The following is a 12,944-nucleotide window of genomic DNA, read 5'->3' as shown; positions in this document are numbered from 1 at the left end:
TAATAAATCTGTGCTGTACCCTCCCTATAGCCTTATCATCCTTCCTATAGTATGCTGCAAAGCTGTACACAGTACTCCAACTGTTACACACAGAATCACCATTAAATATTAACTTTTATATTTGATGCCTCTTGCCATAAAATCCAACATTCCATTAGCTTTCTTTAATCATCTTATCCACTTAGATTGCTGCTTTTCATGTCTTCTAAATTTGAAACCTAAATCTCTCTGCTCCTCTACATCACCAGCTTTCTCCAAAGTTTAATCATTACTTTTATGTTTTTTACCAAATGTACCACCTCCCATTTACGAATATTGAATTCCACCTAGCACTTTTTTTACCCATTCCACAAACTTGCAGATACTTTGATTCTCAGAGTTATTTACAATGCCTCCTGTTTTAGTATCATGTGGAACAATTATGACACACCACTCCCTCTAGCCCTATATCCAAATTATTGATGCAGACAGTGAACTAAATCGGTCCCAGACCAAAGCATTGTGGGACACTGATACCCACTTCTAATCACTCTGAGAAACATTGTAATCTCCTCAGTCTCCATCCTTCTAAGTTTTATTTTTTCTACACTCTCCCTAATACCACCCCTTTCATCTTCTCCAATATTCTCCTGTGTGATACCATGTCAAAGGCAACTGCATAATGCCTCATCCAGTGTTTCTTACACCTTCTCAAAAAACATTGTTAAGTTTGTCAAGCAGGATGTTTTGGATCTATGTAAACATCATGTCAGTCAAGATCAGGTTCTTGTGGTATGCAGATCTTCTAAAAGGTTATTTCGTAAGGATTATTGCTTAATTTTTTAAATGAGTCCAGAATAAGAGGACATAAGATGAATATTAACATAAAATAAAAAATTTAGAGGAATTTCTTTTAGGGTGGTAAGAATGTGGAACTCACTACCACATGGAGAGGTGAAGCAGATGACTTTGTTACATTTGAGGCGAGGCTGATGTATATATGAGGGAGAACGGAATAGAGGGATACAAGAGCTGGGTGGGAAGAGGTAATTAGACAGGGAGGAGGTTCATGTGAGGTACAAACAACAACATGGATCATTTGGGCCCTGTGGCCTGTATCTGCGCTCTTGATTTAGTATATACAGCACAGAAATGGGCCACTGAGCTCAACTGATGCTATTACTAGAATTTCAGTAATATATGATGTGGGCAGGTAAAAGTTTTAGCTTATGTTCATTTGAACAGTGAAAACACTCAACTGTACCATTTGCTTTATCTGCATAGAGGTTGAATTGTGTCGACTGAGATCATTTAGATCAATAGAGCATTGGGGAAGGCCTGTAATTTTAGGTGTGAATACTTAATACAAAAATAAATTAGGCCAATATGTTAAATAAACATTGTGGCTCACCCAATCACTATGGTACAGTTCCTCTGTTGGTATCTTGATAGATGAAAGCAAGAGGAAACAGTTCCTCATGTAGACAAAATTTCATAGGAAAGTGTTATATTTCACAGCCGTGAAATGTTCTATCAGTATACATTTCCGAAAGAACATAAATGGAGTGAGGAGCACTAATTCCGCACCCCCCCCAGCTGATCAATGGGGAGCAGCATGAATCCCCACAGGTGATCAATGGGGTGCAGTATGAATCCCCACAGGTGATCAATGGGGTGCAGCATGAATCCCAGCAGGTGATCAATGGGGAGCAGCATGAATCCCTGCAGCTGATCAATGGGGAGCAGCCTGAATCCCCGCAGCTGATCAATGGGGAGCAGCCTGAATCCCCGCAGCTGATCAATGGGGAGCAGCCTGAATCCCCGCAGCTGATCAATGGGGAGCAGCCCGATTCCCGCAGCTGATCAATGGGGAGCAGCCTGAATCCCCGCAGCTGATCAATGGGGTGCAGCATGAATCCCCACAGGTGATCAATGGGGTGCAGTATGAATCCCCACAGGTGATCAATGGGGTGCAGCATGAATCCCCACAGGTGATCAATGGGGTGCATGAATCCCCACAGGTGATCAATGGGGTGCAGCATGAATCCCCACAGGTGATCAATGGGGAGCAGCCTGAATCCCCGCAGCTGATCAATGGGGAGCAGCCTGAATCCCCGCAGCTGATCAATGGGGAGCAGCCTGAATCCCCGCAGCTGATCAATGGGAAGCAGCCTGAATCCCCGCAGCTGATCAATGGGAAGCAGCCTGAATCCCCGCAGCTGATCAATGGGGAGCAGCCTGAATCCCCGCAGCTGATCAATGGGGAGCAGCCTGAATCCCCGCAGCTGATCAATGGGGAGCAGCCTGAATCCCCGCAGCTGATCAATGGGAAGCAGCCTGAATCCCCGCAGCTGATCAATGGGGAGCAGCCTGAATCCCCGCAGCTGATCAATGGGGAGCAGCCTGAATCCCCGCAGCTGATCAATGGGAAGCAGCCTGAATCCCCGCAGCTGATCAATGGGGAGCAGCCTGAATCCCCGCAGCTGATCAATGGGAAGCAGCCTGAATCCCCGCAGCTGATCAATGGGAGCAGCCTGAATCCCCGCAGCTGATCAATGGGGAGCAGCCTGAATCCCCGCAGCTGATCAATGGGAAGCAGCCTGATTCCCCGCAGCTGATCAATGGGGAGCAGCCTGAATCCCCGCAGCTGATCAATGGGGAGCAGCCTGAATCCCCGCAGCTGATCATGAATAGAATTAATCCACTATGGTTACTGAGAGCGTGCGAGCGACTGCACCAAAGCTTCTCGAAACGGCGCGCGCGCGCATAGGCGGGACTTGCTGCGCGCGCTGACGTCACGGGCTGGAGGCTTCCGATTGGGTTGCAGCGGCGGTGGCCATCTTGGAAGGGGCGTGTCCTGGGAGGTGGGGGCTGGGGGAGGGGAGGTTCTGTCTCTGAGCCGGTTTTCTTTTGGTGTTTGTCTACCCGCCGCAGTATGAAAGGCAGCCGCGCTTGGCGGCAGGATTAGGATGCCGTTTGCACAACTGGAGGAGTCCTGGCAAAAAATGGAGCTGTCGAGTGTGAGTGAGGTAGGCGGTGTTGGAGAGGTTGGTGGATGGTCGGGCCGGTGTGAGCGTGGACGGGGGCCCGAGGCATGTACTGCCGGCCGCTGTCGCATCTTAAACCGCGGCAGACTAACTGTCCCCGGAACCTCACCCCACTCCCTGGGTGTGCCCCAGCCCTGATCTTAGCCCTCCCTGGAGTCTGTGCCCAGCCCTACTTATAGCCCCTCCCAGACTCCACGCCTGTCCTCGCTTCACAGCCCCCACCGAGTTTGTGCCCATCTTCTATCTGTGCCAAGTGATTGTTGCTGTGTTGATTGCTGGTGGTCTCCTGTAATTGTGAGACCTGTCACTCACCACAGTATTGCCAATTTACGCTGCTGGTCATTGGGCTTTCCTAAGTAGTTTTTCCCATCACTCTTGTCGGGGGAAAAAAGACTTGATACTTTGCACTTAATGACTTATTATGTATTCAGGTTTTATGTCTGTTGCTACTTAATCAAGTCACACCATCTCTTTCCTATATTTGTGCATTTGCTGCTTGACAAAATTAGAAAACTGTTTTTAAATTATTCAGTGTGTAAGATAACGTAGTCGCAGTGAGTTGAAGGTTGTAATTCAGGGGATTCCTCATTATTTGGGTGATTTATGAGTTTATTTTGGTTTAAAGACATATCCTATTTCCTTGCTGAACTGATGGGCGAAGAGTTATTTCCTCAGCCTTTGCTACCCTTGAGCTGACTGCAAGCAGATCTATGGATGAGTAGACTTCTTGTTCTGATTTTTTTGTTCTGATAGTTTTGGGGAAGAGGTTCCCTTCAACATGTTTCATGTCGTTTATCCAGAATACCATCGACATTGTCTTTCTGTTAGTGCCTAGTTTGTTAAATGAGCTTCGATCACACTGTTAATACTTTTCAGCAATTCATCACTGTATGTGTATTAAAAAAAGTACTTCCCGATGTCTATCTTAAATTAGCCCTGAACCATTGCCTTTTTGTCATTGAACATTTCAAAGCAATGTTTTAGGTTTACGTTGTCTTGTTATGTATCGTAACGACAGTTTCCTCTGAGACATCTCTTTGAGACTGAGGCACTTCTTAATTCTCTTTCACAGGGCTTCTCAGGATCTCAGTGTGGTAGGAATCATGTGGGCAAAACCACATCCTGCCCATCAGCACCACATGTGCAGTATCACCTCGATTTCAGTATTTTCTTGTGGAAAGTAGGATTTGGTTTAAAATTGGAGGGAAAAAATTAAAAACATTATTTGTGTTTCTGGTGTGAAATGCTTTTTGTCAATCTATTAAGTTTGATCATGGCAACTTCACTTCTCATTTGGTGGGAGTTGGATTTTGATGAGTTTGGAAGATTCTGAGGCTGCTGCATGGAGTGCCCCAGCAGTGTGTGCTCTCACTTCCTGAGGAAAGAAAGTTGGGGGTGGGAGGGGACGAGAGAGAGACAAACCGACAGTGATCTTGCTACAAAGCAAACCTGATGTTAACTTGTCAGAGTGCTTATCAGAGTTTGAGTTCTGGATTATGGAAGAACAAAGGGCACCAGGAAGAGTTAAAGGGATTAAAAGTTCTATATAAATGCCACCCCCTCGCCCTCTTCCCCCCCCCCTCGCCCTCTTCCCCCCCCCCTCGCCCTCTTCCCCCCCCCCCTCGCCCTCTTCCCCCCCCCCTCGCCCTCTTCCCCCCCCCTCGCCCTCTTCCCCCCCCCTCGCCTCTTCCCCCCCCCTCGCCCTCTTCCCCCCCCCTCGCCCTCTTCCCCCCCCCTCGCCCTCTTCCCCCCCCTCGCCCTCTTCCCCCCCCCTCGCCCTCTTCCCCCCCCCTCGCCCTCTTCCCCCCCCCTCGCCCTCTTCCCCCCCCCTCGCCCTCTTCCCCCCCCCCTCGCCCTCTTCCCCCCCCTCGCCCTCTTCCCCCCCCTCGCCCTCTTCCCCCCCCTCGCCCTCTTCCCCCCCCTCGCCCTCTTCCCCCCCCTCGCCCTCTCCCCCCCCCTCGCCCTCTTCCCCCCCCCTCGCCCTCTTCCCCCCCCTCGCCCTCTTCCCCCCCCCTCGCCCTCTTCCCCCCCCCTCGCCCTCTTCCCCCCCCTCGCCCTCTTCCCCCCTCCCTCTCCCCCCCCCTCGCCCTCTTCCCCCCCCCTCGCCCTCTTCCCCCCCCTCGCCCTCTTCCCCCCCCCTCGCCCTCTTCCCCCCCCCTCGCCCTCTTCCCCCCCCCTCGCCCTCTTCCCCCCCCCTCGCCCTCTTCCCCCCCCCTCGCCCTCTTCCCCCCCCCTCGCCCTCTTCCCCCCCCCTCGCCCTCTTCCCCCCCCCCTCGCCCTCTTCCCCCCCCTCGCCCTCTTCCCCCCCCCTCGCCCTCTTCCCCCCCCTCGCCCTCTTCCCCCCCCCTCGCCCTCTTCCCCCCCCCTCGCCCTCTTCCCCCCCCCTCGCCCTCTTCCCCCCCCCTCGCCCTCTTCCCCCCCCTCGCCCTCTTCCCCCCCCTCGCCCTCTTCCCCCCCCCTCGCCCTCTTCCCCCCCCCCTCGCCCTCTTCCCCCCCCCCTCGCCCTCTTCCCCCCCCTCGCCCTCTTCCCCCCCCCTCGCCCTCTTCCCCCCCCCTCGCCCTCTTCCCCCCCCCTCGCCCTCTTCCCCCCCCCTCGCCCTCTTCCCCCCCCCTCGCCCTCTTCCCCCCCCCTCGCCCTCTTCCCCCCCCTCGCCCTCTTCCCCCCCCCTCGCCCTCCCCCCCCCCTCGCCCTCTTCCCCCCCCCTCGCCCTCTTCCCCCCCCCTCGCCCTCTTCCCCCCCCCTCGCCCTCTTCCCCCCCCTCGCCCTCTTCCCCCCCCCTCGCCCTCTTCCCCCCCCCTCGCCCTCTTCCCCCCCCCTCGCCCTCTTCCCCCCCCCTCGCCCTCTTCCCCCCCCCCTCGCCCTCTTCCCCCCCCCTCGCCCTCTTCCCCCCCCCTCGCCCTCTTCCCCCCCCCTCGCCCTCTTCCCCCCCCTCGCCCTCTTCCCCCCCCCTCGCCCTCTTCCCCCCCCCTCGCCCTCTTCCCCCCCCCTCGCCCTCTTCCCCCCCCCTCGCCCTCTTCCCCCCCCCTCGCCCTCTTCCCCCCCCCTCGCCCTCTTCCCCCCCCCTCGCCCTCTTCCCCCCCCTCGCCCTCTTCCCCCCCCTCGCCCTCTTCCCCCCCCCTCGCCCTCTTCCCCCCCCCTCGCCCTCTTCCCCCCCCTCGCCCTCTTCCCCCCCCCTCGCCCTCTTCCCCCCCCCTCGCCCTCTTCCCCCCCCTCGCCCTCTTCCCCCCCCTCGCCCTCTTCCCCCCCCTCGCCCTCTTCCCCCCCCTCGCCCTCTTCCCCCCCCCTCGCCCTCTTCCCCCCCCCTCGCCCTCTTCCCCCCCCCTCGCCCTCTTCCCCCCCCCTCGCCCTCTTCCCCCCCCCTCGCCCTCTTCCCCCCCCCTCGCCCTCTTCCCCCCCCCCTCGCCCTCTTCCCCCCCCTCGCCCTCTTCCCCCCCCCTCGCCCTCTTCCCCCCCCCTCGCCTCTTCCCCCCCCCTCGCCCTCTTCCCCCCCCCTCGCCCTCTTCCCCCCCCCTCGCCCTCTTCCCCCCCCCTCGCCCTCTTCCCCCCCCCTCGCCCTCTTCCCCCCCCTCGCCCTCTTCCCCCCCCCTCGCCCTCTTCCCCCCCCTCGCCCTCTTCCCCCCCCCTCGCCCTCTTCCCCCCCCCTCGCCTCTTCCCCCCCGCCCTCTCCCCCCCCTCGCCCTCTTCCCCCCCTCGCCCTCTTCCCCCCCCCTCGCCCTCTTCCCCCCCCCTCGCCCTCTTCCCCCCCCTCGCCCTCTTCCCCCCCCTCGCCCTCTTCCCCCCCCCTCGCCCTCTTCCCCCCCCTCGCCCTCTTCCCCCCCCTCGCCCTCTTCCCCCCCCCTCGCCCTCTTCCCCCCCCTCGCCCTCTTCCCCCCCCTCGCCCTCTTCCCCCCCCCTCGCCCTCTTCCCCCCCCCTCGCCCTCTTCCCCCCCCTCGCCCTCTTCCCCCCCCCTCGCCCTCTCCCCCCCCCCCTCTTCCCCTCGCCCTCTTCCCCCCCCTCGCCCTCTTCCCCCCCCTCGCCCTCTTCCCCCCCCTCGCCCTCTTCCCCCCCCTCGCCCTCTTCCCCCCCCTCGCCCTCTTCCCCCCCCCTCGCCCTCTTCCCCCCCCCTCGCCCTCTTCCCCCCCCCCTCGCCCTCTTCCCCCCCCCCTCGCCCTCTTCCCCCCCCCTCGCCCTCTTCCCCCCCCCTCGCCCTCTTCCCCCCCCCCTCGCCCTCTTCCCCCCCCCCTCGCCCTCTTCCCCCCCCCCTCGCCCTCTTCCCCCCCCCTCGCCCTCTTCCCCCCCCCCTCGCCCTCTTCCCCCCCCCCTCGCCCTCTTCCCCCCCCCCTCGCCCTCTTCCCCCCCCCCTCGCCCTCTTCCCCCCCCCTCGCCCTCTTCCCCCCCCCTCGCCCTCTTCCCCCCCCCTCGCCCTCTTCCCCCCCCCCTCGCCCTCTTCCCCCCCCCCTCGCCCTCTTCCCCCCCCCCTCGCCCTCTTCCCCCCCCCCTCGCCCTCTTCCCCCCCCCTCGCCCTCTTCCCCCCCCCTCGCCCTCTTCCCCCCCCCCTCGCCCTCTTCCCCCCCCCCTCGCCCTCTTCCCCCCCCCTCGCCCTCTTCCCCCCCCCTCGCCCTCTTCCCCCCCCCCTCGCCCTCTTCCCCCCCCCTCGCCCTCTTCCCCCCCCCCTCGCCCTCTTCCCCCCCCCCTCGCCCTCTTCCCCCCCCCCTCGCCCTCTTCCCCCCCCCCTCGCCCTCTTCCCCCCCCCTCGCCCTCTTCCCCCCCCCCTCGCCCTCTTCCCCCCCCCCTCGCCCTCTTCCCCCCCCCCTCGCCCTCTTCCCCCCCCCTCGCCCTCTTCCCCCCCCCCTCGCCCTCTTCCCCCCCCCTCGCCCTCTTCCCCCCCCCTCGCCCTCTTCCCCCCCCCCTCGCCCTCTTCCCCCCCCCTCGCCCTCTTCCCCCCCCCTCGCCCTCTTCCCCCCCCCTCGCCCTCTTCCCCCCCCCCCCCTCGCCCTCTTCCCCCCCCCCTCGCCCTCTTCCCCCCCCCTCGCCCTCTTCCCCCCCCTCGCCCTCTTCCCCCCCCCTCGCCCTCTTCCCCCCCCCTCGCCCTCTTCCCCCCCCCTCGCCCTCTTCCCCCCCCCTCGCCTCTCCCCCCCCTCGCCCTCTTCCCCCCCCCCTCGCCCTCTTCCCCCCCCTCGCCCTCTTCCCCCCCCCTCGCCCTCTTCCCCCCCCCTCGCCCTCTTCCCCCCCCCTCGCCCTCTTCCCCCCCCCTCGCCCTCTTCCCCCCCCCTCGCCCTCTTCCCCCCCCTCGCCCTCTTCCCCCCCTCGCCCTCTTCCCCCCCCCTCGCCCTCTTCCCCCCCCCCTCGCCCTCTTCCCCCCCCCTCGCCCTCTTCCCCCCCCCTCGCCCTCTTCCCCCCCCCTCGCCCTCTTCCCCCCCCCCTCGCCCTCTTCCCCCCCCCTCGCCCTCTTCCCCCCCCCTCGCCCTCTTCCCCCCCCCCTCGCCCTCTTCCCCCCCCCCTCGCCCTCTTCCCCCCCCCCTCGCCCTCTTCCCCCCCCCTCGCCCTCTTCCCCCCCCCCTCGCCCTCTTCCCCCCCCCCTCGCCCTCTTCCCCCCCCCCTCGCCCTCTTCCCCCCCCCTCGCCCTCTTCCCCCCCCCCTCGCCCTCTTCCCCCCCCCTCGCCCTCTTCCCCCCCCCCTCGCCTCTTCCCCCCCCCTCGCCCTCTTCCCCCCCCCTCGCCCTTCCCCCCCCCTCGCCCTCTTCCCCCCCCCTCGCCCTCTTCCCCCCCCTCGCCCTCTTCCCCCCCCCTCGCCCTCTTCCCCCCCCCTCGCCCTCTTCCCCCCCCCTCGCCTCTTCCCCCCCCTCGCCCTCTTCCCCCCCCCTCGCCCTCTTCCCCCCCCCTCGCCCTCTTCCCCCCCCTCGCCCTCTTCCCCCCCCCTCGCCCTCTTCCCCCCCCCTCGCCCTCTTCCCCCCCCCTCGCCCTCTTCCCCCCCCCTCGCCCTCTTCCCCCCCCCTCGCCCTCTTCCCCCCCCCTCGCCCTCTTCCCCCCCCCTCGCCCTCTTCCCCCCCTCGCCCTCTTCCCCCCCCTCGCCCTCTTCCCCCCCCTCGCCCTCTTCCCCCCCCTCGCCCTCTTCCCCCCCCTCGCCCTCTTCCCCCCCCCTCGCCCTCTTCCCCCCCCCCTCGCCCTCTTCCCCCCCCTCGCCCTCTTCCCCCCCCTCGCCCTTTCCCCCCCCTCGCCCTCTTCCCCCCCCCTCGCCCTCTTCCCCCCCCCTCGCCCTCTTCCCCCCCCCTCGCCCTCTTCCCCCCCCCTCGCCCTCTCCCCCCCCCTCGCCCTCTTCCCCCCCCCTCGCCCTCTTCCCCCCCCCTCGCCCTCTTCCCCCCCCCCTCGCCCTCTTCCCCCCCCCCTCGCCCTCTTCCCCCCCCCTCGCCCTCTTCCCCCCCCCTCGCCCTCTTCCCCCCCCTCGCCCTCTTCCCCCCCCCTCGCCCTCTTCCCCCCCCCTCGCCCTCTTCCCCCCCCCTCGCCCTCTTCCCCCCCTCGCCCTCTTCCCCCCCCTCGCCCTCTTCCCCCCCCTCGCCCTCTTCCCCCCCCCTCGCCCTCTTCCCCCCCCTCGCCCTCTTCCCCCCCCCTCGCCCTCTTCCCCCCCCTCGCCTCTCCCCCCCCCTCGCCCTCTTCCCCCCCCCTCGCCCTCTTCCCCCCCCCCTCGCCCTCTTCCCCCCCCCTCGCCCTCTTCCCCCCCCCTCGCCCTCTTCCCCCCCCTCGCCCTCTTCCCCCCCCCCTCGCCCTCTTCCCCCCCCCTCGCCCTCTTCCCCCCCCCTCGCCCTCTTCCCCCCCCTCGCCCTCTTCCCCCCCCCTCGCCCTCTTCCCCCCCCCTCGCCCTCTTCCCCCCCCTCGCCCTCTTCCCCCCCCCTCGCCCTCTTCCCCCCCCTCGCCCTCTTCCCCCCCCCTCGCCCTCTTCCCCCCCCCTCGCCCTCTTCCCCCCCCCTCGCCCTCTTCCCCCCCCCTCGCCCTCTTCCCCCCCCCTCGCCCTCTTCCCCCCCCCTCGCCCTCTTCCCCCCCCCTCGCCCTCTTCCCCCCCCCTCGCCCTCTTCCCCCCCCTCGCCCTCTTCCCCCCCCTCGCCCTCTTCCCCCCCCCTCGCCCTCTTCCCCCCCCCTCGCCCTCTTCCCCCCCCCTCGCCCTCTTCCCCCCCCCTCGCCCTCTTCCCCCCCCCTCGCCCTCTTCCCCCCCCCTCGCCCTCTTCCCCCCCCCTCGCCCTCTTCCCCCCCCTCGCCCTCTTCCCCCCCCCTCGCCCTCTTCCCCCCCCCTCGCCCTCTTCCCCCCCCTCGCCTCTTCCCCCCCCCTCGCCCTCTTCCCCCCCCCTCGCCCTCTTCCCCCCCCTCGCCCTCTTCCCCCCCCCTCGCCCTCTTCCCCCCCCTCGCCCTCTTCCCCCCCCCCTCGCCCTCTTCCCCCCCCCTCGCCCTCTTCCCCCCCCTCGCCCTCTTCCCCCCCCCTCGCCCTCTTCCCCCCCCCTCGCCCTCTTCCCCCCCCTCGCCCTCTTCCCCCCCCTCGCCCTCTTCCCCCCCCCTCGCCCTCTTCCCCCCCCCTCGCCCTCTTCCCCCCCCTCGCCCTCTTCCCCCCCCTCGCCCTCTTCCCCCCCCCTCGCCCTCTTCCCCCCCCCTCGCCCTCTTCCCCCCCCTCGCCCTCTTCCCCCCCCCTCGCCCTCTTCCCCCCCCCTCGCCCTCTTCCCCCCCCCTCGCCCTCTTCCCCCCCCCTCGCCCTCTTCCCCCCCCCTCGCCCTCTTCCCCCCCCCTCGCCCTCTTCCCCCCCCCTCGCCCTCTTCCCCCCCCCTCGCCCTCTTCCCCCCCCCTCGCCCTCTTCCCCCCCCTCGCCCTCTTCCCCCCCCTCGCCCTCTTCCCCCCCCTCGCCCTCTTCCCCCCCCTCGCCCTCTTCCCCCCCCTCGCCCTCTTCCCCCCCCTCGCCCTCTTCCCCCCCCTCGCCCTCTTCCCCCCCCTCGCCCTCTTCCCCCCCTCGCCCTCTTCCCCCCCCCTCGCCCTCTTCCCCCCCCCTCGCCCTCTTCCCCCCCCCTCGCCCTCTTCCCCCCCCCTCGCCCTCTTCCCCCCCCCCTCGCCCTCTTCCCCCCCCTCGCCCTCTTCCCCCCCCTCGCCCTCTTCCCCCCCCCCTCGCCCTCTTCCCCCCCCCTCGCCCTCTTCCCCCCCCCTCGCCTCTTCCCCCCCCCCTCGCCCTCTTCCCCCCCCCCTCGCCCTCTTCCCCCCCCCTCGCCCTCTTCCCCCCCCCTCGCCCTCTTCCCCCCCCCTCGCCCTCTTCCCCCCCCTCGCCCTCTTCCCCCCCTCGCCCTCTTCCCCCCCCCCCTCGCCCTCTTCCCCCCCCCCCTCGCCCTCTCCCCCCCCCCCCTCGCCCTCTCTCCCCCCCCCCTCGCCCTCTCTCCCCCCCCCCTCGCCCTCTCTCCCCCCCCCTCGCCCTCTCTCCCCCCCCTCGCCCTCTCTCCCCCCCCCTCGCCCTCTCTCCCCCCCCCCTCGCCCTCTCTCCCCCCCCCTCGCCCTCTCTCCCCCCCCCTCGCCCTCTCCCCCCCCTCGCCCTCTCTCCCCCCCCCCTCGCCCTCTCCCCCCCCCCCTCGCCCTCTCCCCCCCCTCGCCCTCTTTCCCCCCCCCCCTCGCCTGTACTGTAAGCCTATTCTACCTTTGGAATATACCTTTCTCTGCTTCTGCATTAAGGAATTAGCTGCACATTTCAAAACAAGTGTCGTCTTCAAACTTTTGTATGTTTTGCTATTCTCACTGCTATGTTTTGTTTGAACATTAGGTGGTATAAATGTTTTGTAATTCTGCACATATTTGGCAATATTATACTCATCATGGCATTTCACCTGAGGTAGAATAAGGTTACCACTTAGGTTTCAACAACAGCTAGCATTCATATAGTGGCTGAAATGTAGTAAAATATCCCAAAATGTTTCACAGGAACCATTTTCAGACATATTTGACACCGAGCCACATAGCGCTTTTTGGACAGGGAAAGAGGTAGGTTTTAAGAAGCGTCTTAAAGGAGGTGGAGAGGTTCAGAGATGGGAATTCCAGAAATTGGGCCCTTGGCAGCTGAAGGCACGTCCGCCAATGATGGAACAGAAAAAATTGGGATGTCTAATCGGAGAGTATTGAAAGAGCGCAGAGATCTCGGAGGATTCTGCGGCTGGAGCTGATTGCAGAGGTAGGAAGGGGCGAGGCTGTGGAAGGATTTGAAAACTGGATTAGACTGGACCAGGAGCCACTGTCGGGCAGTGAGCACGGGAGTGTTGATTGAACAGGGCTTGATGCGCGTTCGGATACTGGCAGCAGAGGTTTGGTTGAGTTCGAGTTGATGGAGGCTGCAAGATGGGACGTCAGCCAGCAGAGCACTGGAAGAGTTGAGTCTCAAGGTAAAACAAGACATAAATGAGGATTTGAGTAACGCATTAGTTGAGATGGGCACTGCTATGGAGGTGGAAGCTTTGAATTGTCTAGTATTTTGATAACCTGCAACAAGCCGAATCTAAACCTCAGTTTAGATTGATGACAGCTGAAGCAAGTATTAGTTAATTTTACATTTTAGTTAATATTGTGGAGAACCACAGAGCACATCTTATTGCCATGTATTTGAAAAACAAATTCTCCAATGCTGACTTGCTATCCCTTAATACAAATTGTAAATACTGGAAGTTGTGGTTCATGGAAGTTTCAAATGTTTTGTCCTGGTATTCCATGACAATGAGAGATTTTGATTATCTGCTACTCTGCCTTGAAAGCCGTAATGTCCGTATTGACCATTTATGTAACTGTCTTTCACAGCCAACAGGATACATGTATGTTGTGCCCCACAGGTCTGTGTAGCATTGAAGTGTTGAAATTTTAATTTGTTTTCACTGGTCAGTGTTTTTTTCTGCTGCCAGAATAGGTAACCTTGATGTGCTTCCTTTCTGGTTCTA

At 63.6% G+C, this 12,944-nt stretch overlaps 1 protein-coding gene across 1 annotated transcript in view; it reads left to right on the top strand.

Moving 5' to 3' along the window:
* Nucleotides 1–2,858: 2,858 nt before the first annotated feature.
* Nucleotides 2,859–12,944, top strand: part of rps6kal (ribosomal protein S6 kinase a, like) — a 182,660-nt gene continuing 172,574 nt past the window's right edge. Inside the window, exon 1 of the mRNA XM_068047782.1 lies at nucleotides 2,859–3,008. Coding sequence (XP_067903883.1) covers nucleotides 2,949–3,008 — 60 coding nt within the window. The 5' untranslated portion in view covers nucleotides 2,859–2,948. The remainder of the gene's footprint in view (nucleotides 3,009–12,944) is intronic.

This window comes from Heterodontus francisci, chromosome 15 (genome assembly GCF_036365525.1).
Source record: "Heterodontus francisci isolate sHetFra1 chromosome 15, sHetFra1.hap1, whole genome shotgun sequence".
NCBI classification, from domain to species: Eukaryota; Metazoa; Chordata; class Chondrichthyes; order Heterodontiformes; family Heterodontidae; genus Heterodontus; species Heterodontus francisci.
This window is presented reverse-complemented; position numbering and strand designations above follow the sequence as displayed.